This window comes from Etheostoma spectabile, chromosome 4 (genome assembly GCF_008692095.1).
Source record: "Etheostoma spectabile isolate EspeVRDwgs_2016 chromosome 4, UIUC_Espe_1.0, whole genome shotgun sequence".
NCBI classification, from domain to species: Eukaryota; Metazoa; Chordata; class Actinopteri; order Perciformes; family Percidae; genus Etheostoma; species Etheostoma spectabile.
Window position 1 is genome coordinate 19215030 of NC_045736.1, and position 18898 is coordinate 19233927.

Here is an 18898-nt window from a genome sequence, read left to right on the forward strand (position 1 = left end):
AACACAGTTAAGCTGTTGCAGACAGTGTTAAAAGGTTCACAGAGCTCAGGCAGGTAGGGGCTCAAACCAGCTCCTAATGTTAATCCATGTATTTTTGTAGTATCAGTTTTATGAACAGCTTGTGTGGAACTTCATCTTTATCATGGTGTATTTGTGAATGTGCAGTCACAATAAAATCAACCTTTACGTGTAAACAAGGATTGCATGTTGACACATACCTCAACATGAATCCTAGTTATTAATTAAAGTACCACATAATGTTATTTTTTATGTACAATAAAGATTCTGGAAAAGTATTACAATTACAAACAACTTCTACAAGCAGTGTTTTCACTATATATGTATTTGTATCACTGTTATGGAGTAACACTATAAATATGGTTTTGCAAAAGAGAAGCCCTTAATACACAGACTAGATTAGCTGCCAATATCATGTAACTACTGAGTGACATGAAAGCGGCCCAAAGTAGAGTGATGTCAACACAGTGACAGAGAAAAGTGTGGTTGACATGATTATCTGTATGAATTGTTGTCACTATTTAGGATGTTCCTACATAGATTTTGGGTCTTGTCTTCATCTCCACCCTCTTGAAGGAGTAGCGTTCTCCAGTTCTTCCATCTGTCAGGATGTACCATGTCCCCCAGTAGATCCCGTTGGTCACCCCACTGTAGCGCCCACGGTAATACCGTCCATTCAGGTTAGCTGCCAAGCAGGCATCAAACCACCAGCCTGCACCGTAGTACTGACCACAGTTTCCAGCTGCATAGCGGTCGTTGTCTCGGTCAGACGTGCTGAAGGACCTGCCATCATGGTTGTAACGCTTGCTGTAGCTCAGTGCATTGCCTGCATCACCAGAGTACTCCCGTGCTGTTAGACGATACCTGGAATAAAGAGAAATAACATCTAACACATTTGTGGGGGTTGTGCATAACATCCAAATCTTTATGTGTACTGGGGAACTAAAAAACACACACACACACACACACACACACACACACACACACACACACACACACACACAACCAGGCAGGCAGGCAGCCCAGATTTCTGTGGGCAGTGTTCAGTTGGAAAATGTGATGTCACATATACTTCCATGTGCCAGTCAGAGTTTAGCAACATTTGAATTAAAATGTAATGGCAATTTTGGTGTTATTTGCTTATGTTGCCAGCACTGTCAATCAAACCTGATCAAACTACAACCACAAAGCCCCAATGAAGTGAGTGTCAAGCTCTTTATGAATAGTAACCAAGACCTTTCTTTCTAAACTTTGATTGTTGCCTATTTTCAGGAGCTTTAAGATATTTTTTTCCACTAATATAGCTGATGCAGAAAGTGTGTATTTGTTCCTCTGCAGTGTGTTTCACCTCTGTGCCTCTGAGGCCACTTTGAAGTTGTTGTAGGTAGCATGACGTTTCTGCTGGTGCCAGTCCTCCAGCTCGATGCGAAGTTGGTGCTGGCCAGTGGAGGTGAGGGCTTGCAGTGCTGCGTTCCCCAGCCAGTGTTCTCCCTGCGGACTGCCAAAGCCTTCCCGGTATTCCTGCCATGTCCTGTTGAAGTCCAGCGAGCCGTCCCACCGATTCTGGATCACTGTCCACCCACCACCCGCTGTCTCCATGTCGCATTTAGCCTGAGCCGAAACAAAGACATTGATATTAGAAATCCTAAATTTTAGTGATCCACAAATGGCATACACATCTCTAAAAGAAGAGGAGTAGGGTGGAGGTCCATTTGTGTGTTTTATGAGTGTGGTGAATCTGAAATACCTCCAATGCTGGCCTTTGCAAGTCAGGCTGGATGGTGTAGATTCCATTCTCTTTGATCCCAAGTCTGTAAATCTCTGCACAGTCCTGAGGATGTAACCTGTCCAAAGGTGCAACTAAGAACCACACACAAGATTTTAATTCATTTTTATTAATAAGCAACAATTGTACCATGTGATCACTTCTGATGCCCATTACCTGTGGGTGAATATTGTGTGATGCTTTTCAGGAAAAGCAGCAGGTCTTTCTCCCCCTCTCTTCCCACGGCTGCACTCTCTGTCAACCCCACGAAAGATTGGGTTATTAGTAAGATACAGGGGTTGAAAATAAAAGCTTTGTCTTAACAAAGGAGGGGCTCTAGTTTGTGTGATGACTCTTTAAATCTTTTTCACTTTGTGTGCATTTACAAAGAGTTTTTCTCATCCTTCTCAGTGCAGTTAAATTCCAATGCACTCACCTATGACCGACACTTAGCAGGCCTTATTCAGGTTCTGTTTACTATGTGTGGGGGAGTGACTGCACTGGCATTTCTGTGAGTGCGTGTGTGCGCGTGTGTGTGCGTGCATGCGTGCGTGCTTGCGTGTGTGTCTGTGTGTTGCAGAGGTGGGGGATATAAATGTGTATTACTCACCCAGTCGTTTGGCCATTGCCCCAAGGGCCTGGCTGTGACAGTGGAGGTCACATTCTGTCAGTACAGCTGCCATTAGTGACAGGATGGCCCCTAGAGAGTTGCTCTCCTGGCCCCCGTGACTCCAAGGGCCCCCTGTTTCCTGGAGAGAGTGCATGCAGCGCTGCAGCTGAACAAGACGCTCTTTCACACCTCCAGTCTGCAAAGACAGTGCCCACAGGTAGTTCTTGATGTGCCAGTCAGTCAGCCATCAATAATGAATAAACACTGCCAAATCTGAAAGGATAATCCACTCAAAACTCACAGCTCAGTGGCATGTATTGTGTCACAATCAATCTGTCTCTCACACTTACATCAGCCATTGTTGTCACTCACTCACATGCACCTGTTGCTGCATGAGCTCAACACAACCTTATGATGAGGACATTTTTAAAGCAGATCTAATTTTATCCCTTCTTTGATTGCTGACTGCCATTGCTTCGTGGCTATCAGGGGGTGCCAAGTTTAGCATGGCGACTTTCCCGTGAGAAAAGACCTGCTGACCTGTTCCTGATAGTACCTTGCTCAAGTCCCCCTGGCACGTGCATGAGTGGACATGGGTCAGCTCTGCTTCAACTCGTCTAAAAACGTTTCTGAAACATCTCACTGCTATTTGCAATATCTGGCTTTTTATGATAACATTTTAAGATTAGTAAACAATAACAACTCTTATTGGGACTGCCACTACACTGTAAGGGATGTCACTCACCTTAGGCTGAACCTGGGGGAAATCCTGCCGGTGCTCCCCCTTCCGAGGAACATCTGAGGTGGCTGGAAATGAAACCCCTATCCTGCAGGCAGTTTGACCCTCACAGGCCCCAGTGCCCACTCTTCCTACCATCCCGGGCTGGATGGGTGCAGCTACCAGACTGTCCTGCAGGGAGGGTGTGTGCAGGCCGGAGATGCATCCGAGGACAGCAGTGCTCCCACATAGAGCGCCAGCAGAGGAAGCAAACCAAGAGAACTGAGTGGAATCATGTGAAAGTGTATAAATGCAGACTCGTCCTGACCTTTGTCTTAAACTCTTGAGCAGTGGTCCTTTTCTCTTCCAGAGGGAAATCCTTCTTTCTCTGAGCTATAAGCTGTTTGTCCTTTTGTTGGTGATGATACAACAAAAAACGTTCCCTTCACTTTCCTTTGTATCTCAACAACTGCCTCTTCAGGTGAAAAGCGTTTGCTGACCTGTCCTTTTTGTTTAGATCATTCGATAGTTGTCCTCATCTGTCTTGCTTTCTCTTTGTGCTTAATTCATCCTCTTCTTTCTTTCCCCCCCACCTCAATTCATCTCACTCCTGGTCCTCCTCTTTCTCCAGCTCTCTGTCTGTGAGGTTGCTTTGGCTCAGATTCCTAGATAACTGCGGCACTCTTTGCTGTCTGACACGGACTAATGCACCCACCCCCTGACACACACACACACACACACACACACACACATACACACGCATATGCACACATGCACGCACGCACGCAGCACACATACACACACACACACACACACACACACACACACACACACACACACACACACACACAACACGGTGAAACATGCCGAAATAAACATTCACAGATTAATGGACCTTTTATTAATGCTGTGGATGAGCTCCTCACCTGCCTTTACAATTATACCTGTCTCACATGTTGTAGGTTTATGCTAGAATAACTTTTAATTCCTTTTGAGAACCCGATCTGAGCAGACTTTGACTTCACACATTGTATCAATGTGCATGCCCAACAATGTTTGTAGAGATGATAATGTAGCAGATGCTTAAAGTATGTGGCTCCTTCCCTCCTGTGCACCATTTTCTCACTTGCGTCCTTTTGTGTCTCAGTGTTTGTGTTTACAAACGGAGTTCCAAAGAGGTCATAAAGACTCTACATTCAATAGGAGCCAGAAGGCCGGAATTCCTCTATAAACACCAGTCATCAGGATTCTGCAGAGGCACACTCCCACTAACAAGGAGCCCAAACACACACACGTAGGCACACATACACATGAACATGGAGCAGAACAAAATCAAGATGAGATCTCTGTTAGGCTCGGTCAGAAAAAAGCTTAAATTAAGATGTTAAAGAAGACTCAAAAGAGAGCCAAGATTTGGAATCCTAATTTTGTGTTACTGAATTCAAACACTTTTCTCTAGGTACATGATTATTTAAAGATATGTTAGATAAATGATCAATGCAACACTGAGAATGTGGTTAACAATAAGATTTTACAGATGCTACAATTCTAAATTTCTTCAATAACAAATGATATTATGTTCTTTTTTTGTGTTGAGTACAGATACAGGTGGTGAGAACATAGATACAGAGTTAATGAAATTAAGTGTCATGATGACAAAATAAGATGGAAATTTCAAATAAAACCTGTACACAATAAACTTTCAAGAAGCATTTCAGTACTGCACAAGGCAAAACACGTTCTGGACCACAAATCACTCTACATTCTTAACTGTTCACCAGTATTACCATATTTAAATGACTCTGCAGAGGTTTTGGGCAATACTTATAAATGTAAACTTTCATTACTATATATATTGAAAAAAAAGAGCCATGAGTATAATTCATGATACCGGTTATAGAGATCACACAAATTCACAATTCTTAAAATCAAAAACATTAAAGTTCAATAATCCGGTTCATTTTCAATCAACAACCATACTCTCAAAAATCAAAACCTTTTTGAAATTAGAGATGGGGATATCATTTGAGGTGGGAGCTGAACTTAAAACATCTCTGTGTCCGTACGACATTTAAAAGTTTTTTTTATTTCTGTTTAGGGCGTAAAGCAATGCACAAGCATGACCTTGTTCCAAACGTGTTACAAAATATGGTTTTCACAACAGGGTTGATTGATTTTAAGTTAACATTATTTTTTGTTTTTTGTTCTTTTAGCTTTTATTGTATTATTTTTAAAGGTTCAAAATAAAGACTTCATTCAGTATTTATTTATTAATTGATCAACAGAAAAAGTAATTGTTCCTGAGTTAACTTACATGATTGATTTACATCTTCTATGTCTCTGGCCAGATATTCAAAAGATACCCCAAAATACAATATAACAACATATCATGTTTACAGTATAAGTAATCATACACCACATTATAAATAGTATGCACAAGATAGAATAACAAATGACACAGTAAAGAGCAATTAAAAACATGTACCTAATTATTGTGAGCTATGCAGATCAGTATTATTTAGCTACAAGTGAATAAATGGAAAGCATTGTCTCACTACAAATCAAATGTCCTTATTATTATTATTATTATTATTATTATTAATATTATTACTTACTGTATATCTTGGTACTTGAAAGACGTGACTCAAACTTATTTCCCATGCAGCCGTATGACATAGACAAATACATTCATTTCATGGAGATGTTTACAGAAACACTACATCACTGCCCCAAAAATCAGCTTTTGTCCCCAAATGAACAAACTGTCCCCAATAAATTTGCCTTTCTAAAATGTGTCCCCAAAGTCAAGAACAAACTTTATTTTCACGCACGCACGCGTACACACACACACACAGGGTGTAAAGGCTGACCAACATCCCATTATTTGCATGTTTCAGTTGTTCTTATGTGTAGGCAACAAAGACAGTTTTTCATGTATCACAGAAGCAGCTCATTCACCCAGCACTATATCCACAGCACAGAGTGCTACACCGCTCTACAGGTCCAAAACATAAATGTGCCCTCATGTCTGGGACAACCAGTTCACTTGGTTCATTCATTCAAAGTGAGTTTACATTGTCCTCTAGTGGTGGACCATCAAAGCTCTCCCTATTGGCTGTAATTCACTGCAATAAACCACACTGAACCATCACATCTCAAACATGTTATCTTGATCATATTAAGATAAAAAGCATCACTGATGGGGGAATGATTTAAATAAGAGGGTCATGCAGAACTATTAAGTCGTATTCACACACATATCAGCTGATGAAGATCCTGTGATGATCAAAAGCTCTTGAAAGCCCACTAAGTGGCCCTTGAGACTGTCTCAACTTTAAAGGGGACTCCAACAATTTTATGTTCAGTTATGTAGTGGGGTCATGTTGAGTATAGGCTCTACCCTTTGTGCAGAAAATTCTGGAGGATGCGTGTATTTCCGTTTCCTTCCACTTTCTTTGTGGTAGAATTTTAAATTAGGTAGATTTATAAGGAGTATTGTTAAGTGCTCCTCAGATCTCTGCATGGTAAATTGAGATAGCTAGACTATCTGCCCAATCTGAGTTTTCTCTCGCAAGACTATTTTGCAGCGGCTCTGTGCGGAGTTTAGCACTGCCCATGCCAATTCCGATTGGTTCAAATAAAGGCCTTTAAACCAGAGCACGTTTTCCACACATCACCTAATGCTATGTGAAGTAGCCAAGACCGCCTGGCAAAGTGAGACTTTTTCGAGTAGCTACTTAGCTAAAGTCTCAGAAAATATTAAATAACCCTGATGATGTTGTCAGGATTATCTGATCTTGGGTTTGAGGCATAACAAATCTATATTTTAAACTGGGGGGTGTAGGTTTTGAAAAAAATGGGGATTTAGGGGGCAGTAGGCAACCTACATTGTGGGAATTGTGGGTAGGCCTACCAGTGCTTTGGAAGTTTAACCCATAAAAGCTAAAAACTTAAAGAGATCCGCCTCTGTTGCTTCATTTTGTAATTTTTTATCTTTCTTTTGTGAGTGCCCTAACTTTAAACGAAATATTGAATTGCTGAAATGTTCCTAACTTTTACACCAACATGTGGAAAGAACCTAACACATCTCAATAATTATATAATACAGGCCTACCGGTATATCTCAAACTCCTGAAAACTGCAGCTGAGTCTAATATTACATTCATTTCTGTAGAAAAAAATGCAGAACCTTTAGTCTATGATAAATAATAATAATAATAAACGAGTCATAAGTGGGCTGAGATTATAAGTTTCCTGCGTGTGACGTAGCACGCAGGCGTTGTTTTGGAGGAGGAAGTGAAAGGGGAAGAGTGAAGCTGGGGTAGATAGCTCGTTGGCAGACCAGACTTCAAGGCAAGCAAAGTGCCAAATTTACACAGCAGTTTTAGGTTATATGCCTCGTCAATTTAAGACACGGTTTTTGTAAATGTTTACGCAAAGGGCAACACATTTTTCTAAGAATTTGAGATAAGGTTTTGCCAAATTAACGCTAGCTAACGAGTTCAGTGCCAGCAAGCTAGCTAACGTAACGTCTAGCTAGATAGTTAGCCCCTGACGCTAACTGTCCTAAACAATAACAGCTAGTTAGCTCGCATCCTGGTCGGTCCACGACAAGAAGTCGCCACTCCGGTGTGCTACAAGTTGAAAGTAAGTTCCTGAAACGAGAGCAGTCTATTTATATGCATACTGTTTGCGTACGTATCAATTCGCCCGGTGTTTCGGTTTAACTGGTTTTTAAGTTAACTGGTGATAGAGGCAGATGTGGTGTAGGTGTGCCATGAGAAACTCCGCAGAAATGATTACGTAGGTAGCTGCAGTGATGCTGTTTGAAATACTGCAAACGTCAATAAATCGTCAAAATGTTCATGCTGTCATTAATTTGTGTCATAATTGTGTTTAAAGTGTTGGTAATTACGTTTATTTAAACCTTCTGAAGTGTTTGCTGACTCTGCAGAGGGAACACAAAATAAAGACCGCTGAAATAAGCAGAACAGCGCTCAGTGCGCTCCGATTAACTTGTGTCACAACAAGTACTAGCATCGGTTCAATAGGCTCATATCGATCATTTACACTTACAAATACCTAATATTTAACATGGGCAACACAACAGCTGTGTTGTAGAAAATAAAACCAAAGTTTCCACACGTCAACATGGTGCACAAATTCAAAATCAATATGCAATGTAAGATCTAGGTTTGTGTTAAAGGAAATAACATTGACTCAATGCTAAAACGTCATTACCATTACTTTAAAACACAATTATGACACAAATAATGACAGCATGAACATTTTGTCGATTTATGACGTTGCAGTATTTCAAACAGGCATCATGCAGCTACCTACGTTGTGGTCTTCGTTCTTGCAAACGGCATCACAAGTTAATTTAATAACAGTAGGCCTACTACAACATGGATTACGTGTTTGATATCTGTTACATTTCAATACAGCCTGTAAGTAAAACATAAGCTACATATGAGGTTTACCCCCAGCTGAATGCAGATGTGGAAAACATGTGCATCCGCTCAGATTACGTTGTGATACATAGGCATTTATAGGCTAGATGTAATTATATTATGTAGGCTACGATGGGTTATGTTAAGTTGCAACCTTACAATCACGTTCCTTAATGTGCAGAATGCTACTCATTCATCCAGATACAAATGATACCTCTCGCTTATTGAAACGCATATTGCATATAGCACAGTGGGTCGGAGAGAAACGTATTTTTTTTTGTCTGGGTGTCTGGCACATATTGTAGAATTGACTGAAGTGCCGGAGTTCGAGCAAGTTTTGGTTTGTAGAAAGTCAATCTTATGAAGTCTGAATAGTTGCAACATTATAGTTAGGAAACAATGCAATTTAGATATGTACAATCAATTGTTAATAGTTATTTAAGTTTAGATATCCATAATTACAAAAACATTCCAGATAGTGTAATTAAAATATCCAAAACTTCACTATGCCTAAATTTTACATAATCATGCTATGAATGATATCTGAAGTTGAGTTGAGTCAGTAGGCCTATATGAAAAAATCCCATTTCGAAACATAGAAGTGATAGGGTCAAATAAATAACAGATAACATGAAACGTCCCCGCTAAATACATCGACACATTTATCATTCCAACAGTATGCCTATATAATACACCAGTGCTTACTTTTCAGAAACAGTGCTTTAACGGTGAAGTGTTATAGTCACAAGTCGATCGGGGTGTACCGTGACGGCAGTAAGAGACAAGTCGCCAGAAACGGATGATAGTTCGTAACGACAACGGCAAGTGTTGCATAAATGTCTGTCGGGGCAGGAATTAATGCTCAGCAACTCGTTTTTATCGTAAAATTTCACAAGACATGACAAATAAATGTGAAATAGAAGGAAAGCGATAATAATGTTTTTTTCCGGTTAGTCGGGAATGGGTCCTGAGAGACCACGCCTACACCACATCTGCCTCTATCACCAGTTAACTCAAAAACCAGTTAAACCGAAACACCGGTGCCCTATTCACGCTAACGATACAAAAGCTAACGTTAACGTTTTTCGTGAAGTTGGTTGACAAAAACAAGGCCGGCCTGTGGCTCCTCTGGGTCGACTTCCACAAGGAAGGACTACCAGGGAGAACAGGTCGGTAGGTCGAACAAAGGATCGTAAAGAATCTGTCAAATGTTGACAGAGGGAATATCCGTTTCTCTAAATACTTTCGTTTTAGCTTGGCGTTCATGCATGTAGAAGGACCTCAAAGCTAACGCGTTCTGTATGGTTCATAACTTCTATGTCGAGGTGGATTTGACAACATGTCTTGATAGTGGCAAGTATCGAGTTTACACATGTCTTCTGTCAACAGTCTGTAGGGGAGAAATACCCGGTGTCTGTACCTTGTGTTGCCAGGCAGACGGGACGTTGGCACCATGTTTTCGGCATTAACATGTTTTTGTTTCGGTTGTGACTTGTGACTCACAGGTCACGCAGGACAACACCCCACGCCCTTCAGTTTATTGTTTGATGGGGTACTTAATTTGAAGATCGGATGTGGCGACAATGTCCATTACTTTTGCCCATAAGCTTGCCAAAATTGTTTTAGTCTAACCTGAAATCATCAACGGTCCATTTTTGTATTGGTTTTCAAAATCCTATTTAATAAACAAGATTCAGAGCATGAACACTGAGACATGTTATCTCTATGGTCTTGTTTTTAATGATTTATTGTAATAGTCGGCAACTGGCAAGCATAATCAAGTTTTTTCTAAAGTACCTGTTTGTTAGTTTGGATCAGCTATATTTTAAGATTTACTCATATCCAATGAGTTGGCATGAATCGGTTGATTTTTCTGAATATAGTTCAGCACAACTTATGTTGTTCATACAAGATTGTCAAGCAATGTGTCATTTTACCTCACAAAGTTAGCCTTCCAGTTTTGTGTAAAGCAGTCTTTTTCATTAAAACATTTGTTTTTCTATTTGATACAATCCTGAATGACAACATCAGAAGGTTAAAAAAAATTGTAAATGTCGGGAAACAACTTCTTTGACAGTCTTATTTTATAAAAATATTTTGCTGTACGTTATTGATGTAGTATTGTGCTATTATTACATTCATTGTTTTCCATTCTATTAATATGCTTAGTCTTGACCATACTGTCTTGACTCTTTTTGTTAACCCTGTTAACAAAAAATCTGTTTATCACATAGACACTAACCAAGATGCAGGTTACAAATCTATATGTAGTCCAGAGTTTGTCTTTGTCTGTAGATGTTCATGCATATTCCATGTTAGAAGTGATCTGTGAATTCCAGCAGCTTGTGCCAGTGATTTATAGGCAAAAGAGGGAAATACATTGGGACTTTTACTTTAGTACAACGCAATGGCAGTTTTGAACACACACTTCTCAACATGCGTCTAGGAGCAGTTAGATGAACATGGCTTTATTCTTCTTCTTTGGTGTTGTTGTTGTTATTATTAGGAATCGGATTATACAAACGCATTTTCTGCGCAATTATTGAGCTGGAATAATGGCAAACACATACATCCAGACACAACAAATTATTTCATATACATAAATCTTATAAGGACAATTAATCAGTACAGTAAATGCTATTTTTTTTTTGAGTTTCATATCGTCACATATTTCCACAGACCTACAGATGTTGCATATATAACTTAAGTGTTTTTTCTTTTCTTTATCAATTTTCATTCGGTTGGGCGCCGGATAACTCAGTTGGTAGAGCGGGCGCTCATATATGGAGGTTTACTCCTCGGGCCCAAGTTTGACTTTGACCTGCGGCCATTTGCTACATGTCATTCCACCCTCTCTCTCCCCTTTCATGTCTTCAGCTGTCTTGTGAAAATAAAGGCTGAAAATGGCCAAAAAAATTATCCATCCAAAGATCCATTTTGTTTTTCACACATTTTCCGAAAGTATCAGTGAAATCTTAATGGTGGCGTATTAGTGTTTTTGTTAAAGCTTGAGACAGAATAACTTAGAATGTTTTTAGTGAGAAGAAACTCCTGATTTCTCAGCCTCTTGTCAGAGATAAAAGTCTGTACTCAGGAATCAATGTCTAACGCTCTGCTGTTTGTCGAAGACCTGAGTTGAGTTTCTTTTGTAATCATGTGACTGCGGTCTGAGCATGCCTAGACTTCAGTGATGCTGTTCATGCTTTTGTCAGCTATTCCTTGACTAGAGGGCTGTACTCGTTCCTTGTAAAAAATAATGTTAGTGTACTGTCCAGCTTCAGCTGGAACTGAAAAGTTTGTGTTTAATAGGTTTAAGAGCTCCTGGTTGAGTCAGTTGAATCAAAGTTGTTTTTGTCTTTAAAATAAAAATCAGTTGAGCCTATTTGTCGCAACTTGCAGCTTTAATTTAATTATTGCTAATGTTTTATAAATGTGCTTTACCAAAAACGTGTTAGGCTGGCAGATTGGCATGTCTTAAATATCTTTTGTACTAGATATATGTTTATTTAGGCATAGAGCTGATGAGAAGTGGCCACGTTTTCTGTTGAACTGTTGTCTATCAGGTTGTCATGGTTCCCTACCAAAGAATTATGAACGTGATCATTTGTATTCTTCCGAGTCAGGGACTGAATTGTTCATTAAAGACATTTTTGTTAACAAATTGCAAACAATATTACAACACATCTGCCTGTATTCGTCTTCCTGTTAAGTACTGTAAATACCCATACATTAATTTGGCCTTAGTCACAGTTAAGATTATCTTCAGTGCTATGAAAATTTGATCATAGCCCACATATTTCCAAAAGACAGCTGCTACTGCTGCCATTCTCACAGAGTATGCACCCCTACAGTAGACTTTCTACGTTTTTCTTGTCAGTAGCAATGGGCTCAAAGGGGGAAAAAAGATAAAGCAGTCTCTTATTAAATCAAGGTTTATTTTAGTCTGTATAGCCTATTTGAGTAAGATTTACAGATAACCCTTCAATACTTGTATTTACTTATATTTTTTATTTTACTACCCCACTGTTTATCCTTATATTTTTGTCTGCCGTGATGAAATCTTTGAAGTTAGCGAGAATACTTCAGATAGGCAGAAGAAGGGACTGAAGATTAGCCTCTACAATTTTATAAATATCTCAGACACCAATGATTAGGATTGAATGTACAGCTGATATTATTTTTACAGAATGCATCTCGTTGCTTCCTCACTTTTGTGACATTGTCTCCCAGCTGCAACTTAGACATTTTCTATATATTTTTTTTTTTAAATTAAAAAAATTTGTGCATTCAGAAATTAAACTGATTGTCTAAGGTAGGCATTCAGGTAGCATCCGGCAGCTCCAGTGATTTAATGCACACCGACGTGCTTGTGTTTTGTTTTTTACCCTCACAGGTTTTTAAGCGATTGAGGCAGGGATGTTTACTGTACGGGACTCTCAAAACGTACTGACGAGTCTGATTACCGTAACGTGAATGGCCACTGCAGCGTGATGTTGGGTTGCGTTTTTCCAAAAGTTGAATCTGTCTCAACTTTTCCCTGCAGGCCGCTGCAGGTTTGTTTGGCATCCCCCCTGCAACCCCCACCGCCCACAGCCTATACACACTACCCCCATTCAAAATGGATGGGAGGACTGGCTTTTTCTTTGACCACCTCGTCTAGTCTAAACGCAGCATAATGGTGAACTACAATTTTTGCTGAAAGTAACGTCACATACTGTATCCCTGACTGACTGAACTAAATCCCGGGGACAACCAGTTTATTTTTGCTATGTTGGTAACACCAACATTTCGTCAATATTTGCAGACAAAAATGCCAATGCCTCAGTTTTGCGAATTTAGGTTATTAAAAATTACTTTTGAAGACCTTACATAGAGTTTCAGGTTTGTATTTTTTTAAAAGTCACATGTAATACTATTATGTGTACATATTAAGACAGTAGGGCTTTAGATAAATAGACAGTGTCTCCCAAATCATTATGCTGTTGTAAGTGATCGTCATTTTACATAATCATCTATATTACCAACACATGATGCAGTAGGTTGTCTTGGCTTGGACTTGTAGTACAAAGAATGACTCAGTCCTCTTGGAGGTAACTTCCTGTCCTGCGTGAGAGAGAATGATGTGTTCCTCGTGGTTTGTTTAAAATCACATGACTGGAATGAATGGTTCTAACCTGATTGTTCCAAATGTATAAAACTATCACACATGTAGGTCAATGTTTTCCAAAGGGCCTGTGTGCATAGACACTTAGAACATTTAAAATGTACCTTTTGTATTGATTTTCAATGTCCCTGAACAGCAATTAAGTGACGCAATGAAGAGGTTAGAAAGGCATTGTTGAGCAGTTTCTTCATGCTAAACTTTTTGTTGTTTATCTTTCTGCAGCTGTCAAAAAATGACATCCAGGAAGAAAGTGCTCTTGAAAGTCATCATCCTGGGGGATTCTGGGTGAGTCACAACAATGTTTCTCTCCCACATGTCAAAACCAGCAATTCAGGTTATGAAATTATGAGTTGGGTCTGTTCTAAAAAAAAAGTTTGGTGGGGAAAAACCTAAATGCCAATGTATTATTTTTGAATCATTGAAGATTGGTTTGTATTAGTGTTACTTCCTTTCTGACATGAATTACTCTGCCGTAAGCTGTCTCTAGGCAGAACAGCCCTACAGTTTTTCAACTGGAGACCTAATAACACTTAATCACTACCATTAGTACTGCATGGAGTTGTCTGTGAACAGTAATTGAATTGTTATGCAAAGACTATTAAGGGCAATTGATGTTTCACAGCCTTTATTAAAAAATGTAAGTTTAATAAACATTGTTATAATAGATACTGAAGCTGGGTGATATAGGGGAATTTTTTTCCCCTACTGAAAATGTAGTCTCGCATTGCCAGACCTATGTCTACCGCGCTGTGTCATTGATGGAATATGGTCTGGCTACACCGCTGATCCATTCAGCAATAGGGGGAAAACTCTCTGGCTTTTTTATTTATTTATTTAAAGTGCTCACATTATGCTTTTTGGCTTTTTCCCTTTGCTTTATTGTGATATATATTGTTTATGCACGTTACAGGTTTACAAAGTGAAAAAGAGTCCACCCCAAACAGACTTACTATCTCCAACAGAAAATACTGTTCACAAACTGCTGCAAACAGCTCTGTTGTAGTCCAACCATTACTTCCGTGACTATAATGCTCGCCTAGCTACTAGCATGGCACACACTCATGCTCTGCAACTAACAAGCTAGCGGTACTTACTGTGCATGTGCGACTCCCAACAAAGATGGTACAGAAGTGCAGTACAACAAATATATGGTGTTTTCTGAAAATTAAACCACATAAACCTATTCTGGTACAACCTCTAAATACAATCATGAACCTTACAATGTGCATAATATGAGCACTTTAAACCAATCGCAACTGTCCTGGGCGGCGCTAAGCCCCGATAGCGGAGATAGTGCGCCGAATGTCAGGCTTTATTCCAGCAATATACATCCGTTGAGCCAGACTACTTTAAAGGTGACAGAAATAACGGGGGTTATTCACATTGTAATTTCAGTGTCATTGCCATTATCACATCGGTAAAGTGGCTACTTCTCTACAGGCTGAAGTAGTTACACTTGGGAGGTGGTTTGAGCAATCAGATTTCAGTTAGTCTGTGATTTTAAGAATTCTCATTCCTGCATAATTCAGACAAGCCCTCAGGCAACCTGCATCACCTGTATCCTGTTTTCTTTTACTCTCAGTGTTGGAAAGACCTCCCTAATGAACCAGTATGTGAACAAGAAGTTTAGTAACCAGTACAAAGCTACAATAGGAGCAGACTTCCTGACTAAAGAGGTGATGGTGGATGACCGGCTTGTTACAATGCAGGTACAGTACAATTGCAGCTGGAAAGGTTACATCTTGGAGAATTAAACCGTAATTTGTTACTTCCTTTTACTAGACACACAGCACGGCGTCACTGTTTTGCATTATCTCCACAGTTGTTAATATTTGTAGCAGTCTTCTCTTCTGCTCCTGTAATCTTGTCCATTTAACTTGTGGTTGTCTGTGATAGATCTGGGACACAGCTGGCCAGGAGAGATTCCAGTCTTTGGGTGTTGCGTTTTACCGTGGAGCAGACTGCTGTGTGCTGGTGTTTGATGTCACTGCACCCAATACCTTCAAGACACTCGACAGCTGGAGGGATGAGTTCCTGATCCAGGCCAGCCCTCGAGATCCTGAGAACTTCCCCTTTGTGGTGCTGGGCAACAAGATTGACTTGGAGAACAGACAGGTTGGTATCAGTGGATAACGTCTCCATGTGGACCTCATTTTAAATTATTACCCATGCGGCATTCATATGTCAGATTGCAAGGCCCACTTCCAATGTCCACCCGAACAGACTGCCTACGCCTACACATGTTTCAGCTGTGTTTTGCTTCCGACATGCATGCTTAACTACATTAATGGGTTTTGGGCCCATGAGAGGGCTTTTGAAACGCTTTGGTACACAATAGCGTGTAGTTTTTGGTGGCTAGTGTACAGAAGGAGTGAGGACTGAGACAACTCAAATTTAAAATAACAAGCTGTACACAAGTTCAAACTGCTGTATGAAGAACGAAAGAGCACTTGGTGAAAACACAGGAGTCACTTTAAGTAATTATTCTTAGTAAATTTCAAAAGTCATGTAAGAATGAGAATGGCTTAATAATAGCATATCATTAGTGTTAGCTCAGATGCAAACACCATACACTATAACAAAGAACTTGGCACAGTACTGTAAGGTACATTTGTTCTTGCCAGCTTTTTTGAACTTCTATCGTTAGTTTTTTACATTGAAGTTAATGTTCACACAAAGTGTCCATAAAAACATCAAAGGGTTAGAGAACCATTAGCCCCCTTGTGCATCACTCTTTTGGGGAAAGGGGTGCATTTTGCGGTTATGTTATAGTGACAGCAGAGAAACAAAGGGGAACTACAGAATGCCATGTATCTTAACCACTCGGCCACTAGACCGCACTTGTAATTCAGTCTTGAGAATCCATAAGGATGCACTATGGCAACTTCATCATTTCCATGGCGTATGAGGATCTTAATGCACTTCATTAAAAAAAAGAATGATGTAAAATAACATTTTGTTTAACAATTCTGACTTTATTAAAAATGTTTTTTCTGGCTGCCTGGGGGAGCTTGCGCCCATATATAGAGGTTCACTCCTCAAATCAGCGGCCGCGGGTTTGACTCTGACCCACGGCCCTTTGCTGCAAGTCATTCCCCTCTCTCCCCTTTCATATCTTCAGCTGTCCTATAAAATAAAAGCCTAAAATTCCCAAAAAATAATCTTTAAAAAAAATATGAATCCTTCCTTTTACATTCTAGCTCACTGTATTGATTGAATGTTTTCCTCTTTATACACACAGGTAACCACCAAAAGGGCTCAGGCTTGGTGTCAGAGTAAGAACAACATCCCCTACTTTGAGACCAGTGCCAAAGAAGCCATAAATGTAGAACAGGCATTCCAGACAATTGCACGTAACGCCCTCAAACAAGTGAGTTACACTTCCTTGAAATGAAAATGAAAGACAGTGGAGATTTTGCTTTTTTTATTTGCATATTACAATGTGACAATAATAGATGAATAATTTAAAACCCAGTCTTTTTCACTGTCAGTTTATTTCCTACGCTGATTATATTCTCTATTTTGCGGCCTTTCAGGAGACAGAGGTGGAGTTGTATAATGAATTCCCAGAGCCCATAAAACTGGATAGGAATGACAGAGCTAAACCTTCAGCAGAAAGCTGCAGCTGCTAAGGGACTTGGACCATCTTCTCTCTTGGCTTTCTGGAACACCCCGTCACCGGTTGCATCACCTGCACCTCGCTCCCAGGGAAAATACTTTCCTACTGGTCTTCCTCCTTCATGCCATCGGTTCATTCCATCAACACAACCCCTCACGCAGTATGCTGCACATGGATGTACACACACACATACACACAAACTTAAAAAAAAAATACACTAGCGTACACTAGCTGACAAATCCAGTGCCCAAAGATCACACGAGAGAAGAATGACACCCCTTCTGACCTCACAGTCCCTGACTCAATAGTGAGTGATCTCCTGTCCCAACAACCCATTTTTCTGACTCTCACACTGAGGGGGCAAGATGGAGCTAGTTCAAAGAGTGCAATTGAGAACTCTAGATGGACTGGCTGAACCTCCGGCTAAATGTGAGATGATGTTGGCTAATGTCAGCATCCCAAGTATCTTACTCTCTCTTTCTGTTTTCTCTTTGCTTTCTATCAAAAAATAATCGCCCAAAAAATAATTGCCCAATTATATAATATATTATAAATAAATAATTGGTGTTATTTCTCAAGCCAATCTGAAACACATTTGTTTTTTTGCACTTTCTTTTTATGTTTTTGCCTTTTAAATATTCTTATAGAGGGATGACTGATTTTGGGCAACATCTGCTACCACTTGACTTTTGGTAAGCTTCAAATTATACCTCCTCACTTGTTTTTCCTGTCAAATATATCCCCTGAGAATCTGTTGAACACTTTGGTGATTGTATTGCCTTTTCCCTTCAAGGTTGTGTGTTAATTGGTTTATAACTGCCTAACACTGCAGAAGAAATGTACCTAAGTAGACATTAAGTCAAAGCTGATAATGCACTCCCAGTGCAAAACATGGATTAATTCCTTGATATATTAATATTTGCCTTTTTATGTAACATTACTTGTACTGCTACTATTACTGCTGTATGTGTTATGTCCTTTATCAGACATCTTTCAACACTATGGAATTACAACACGTGTCAACAATACAGCATACACCTGTCTTCTGTCACGTCTTTGTTATTGCTGTTCTTTCTATCTGCTTGTAGCTCAGGTTGGCTAAGTACTTACTATTTTTAACTGATTGTGCATTACAGTGTATAGATGGTAAAGGTAAATGGCTGATGAGTTGAACTGAAATTAATGTTCTCTCTTTCCATTTAAAAACAAAAAAAAATCCAACATTTTGCCCTGGTATTTGTTCTTCTCCTTTATAGAAAAAAATCACTGCGATGCCAATGATGTTGTCAAAGAAATTGGGACGTCAAATAAAACTCTTGAATATATCAATTGTCTAGCATTATGTGTCTCAATTTCTGTTTGTTAAATCTCTTACAGTTTCTTTATGCATCCACTTGCATAATGAAAGATTTACTTGTTTTTTGTGGCTTTCCTATGTTCCAAATAGTTCAACATTTTTGTGATACTAAACTTCGATGAAGTGTGCACACACAGGTGTTTTATCTGTTTTGGCTGATCAGACTTCTCAGGACTGAGTGTGCACAAGGTGCT

At 39.6% G+C, this 18898-nt stretch overlaps 2 protein-coding genes across 3 annotated transcripts; one reads left to right on the plus strand and one right to left on the minus strand.

Moving 5' to 3' along the window:
• Positions 1–235: 235 nt before the first annotated feature.
• si:ch211-157b11.8 (fibroleukin) lies at positions 236–3828 on the minus strand. The gene is made up of 6 exons (XM_032514435.1): positions 3139–3828; positions 2394–2589; positions 1961–2038; positions 1766–1878; positions 1367–1629; positions 236–882 (listed from the first exon to the last, which is right to left on the minus strand). The coding sequence occupies exons 1-6, from the start codon at positions 3268–3270 to the stop codon at positions 540–542; spliced, it is 1125 nt and encodes a 374-aa protein (XP_032370326.1). The 5' UTR covers positions 3271–3828; the 3' UTR covers positions 236–539.
• Positions 3829–7382: 3554 nt separating this feature from the next.
• LOC116688413 (ras-related protein rab7) lies at positions 7383–18672 on the plus strand. Of its 2 annotated transcripts, none has more exons than XM_032514455.1 (6): positions 7383–7758; positions 13951–14013; positions 15311–15437; positions 15625–15843; positions 16970–17098; positions 17265–18672. In XM_032514455.1, exons 2-6 carry the CDS (start codon positions 13961–13963, stop codon positions 17358–17360), a joined length of 624 nt encoding a protein of 207 aa, XP_032370346.1. In that variant the 5' UTR covers positions 7383–7758; positions 13951–13960; the 3' UTR covers positions 17361–18672. The 2 variants fall into 2 exon arrangements, with proteins under 2 accessions (XP_032370346.1, XP_032370347.1); XM_032514456.1 differs by lacking the exon at positions 7383–7758 and adding an exon at positions 9715–9733.
• The last annotated feature ends 226 nt before the right edge of the window (positions 18673–18898 follow it).

Bases quoted from the DNA above. Each gene is read 5' to 3' on its own strand.
- LOC116688413 (XM_032514455.1), top strand. From the start codon at position 13,961: ATGACATCCAGGAAGAAAGTGCTCTTGAAAGTCATCATCCTGGGGGAT. The intron at 14,014-15,310 runs GTGAGTCACAAC...TTTTACTCTCAG, and splicing joins ATCATCCTGGGGGATTCTGG to TGTTGGAAAGACCTCCCTAA. The intron at 17,099-17,264 runs GTGAGTTACACT...GCGGCCTTTCAG, and splicing joins CACGTAACGCCCTCAAACAA to GAGACAGAGGTGGAGTTGTA.
- si:ch211-157b11.8 (XM_032514435.1), bottom strand. From the start codon at position 3,270: ATGGTAGGAAGAGTGGGCACTGGGGCCTGTGAGGGTCAAACTGCCTGC. The intron at 2,039-2,393 runs GTGAGTAATACA...TGGGGTTGACAG, and splicing joins GGCAATGGCCAAACGACTGG to AGAGTGCAGCCGTGGGAAGA. The intron at 1,630-1,765 runs GTATTTCAGATT...GTTTCGGCTCAG, and splicing joins TGCAAAGGCCAGCATTGGAG to GCTAAATGCGACATGGAGAC.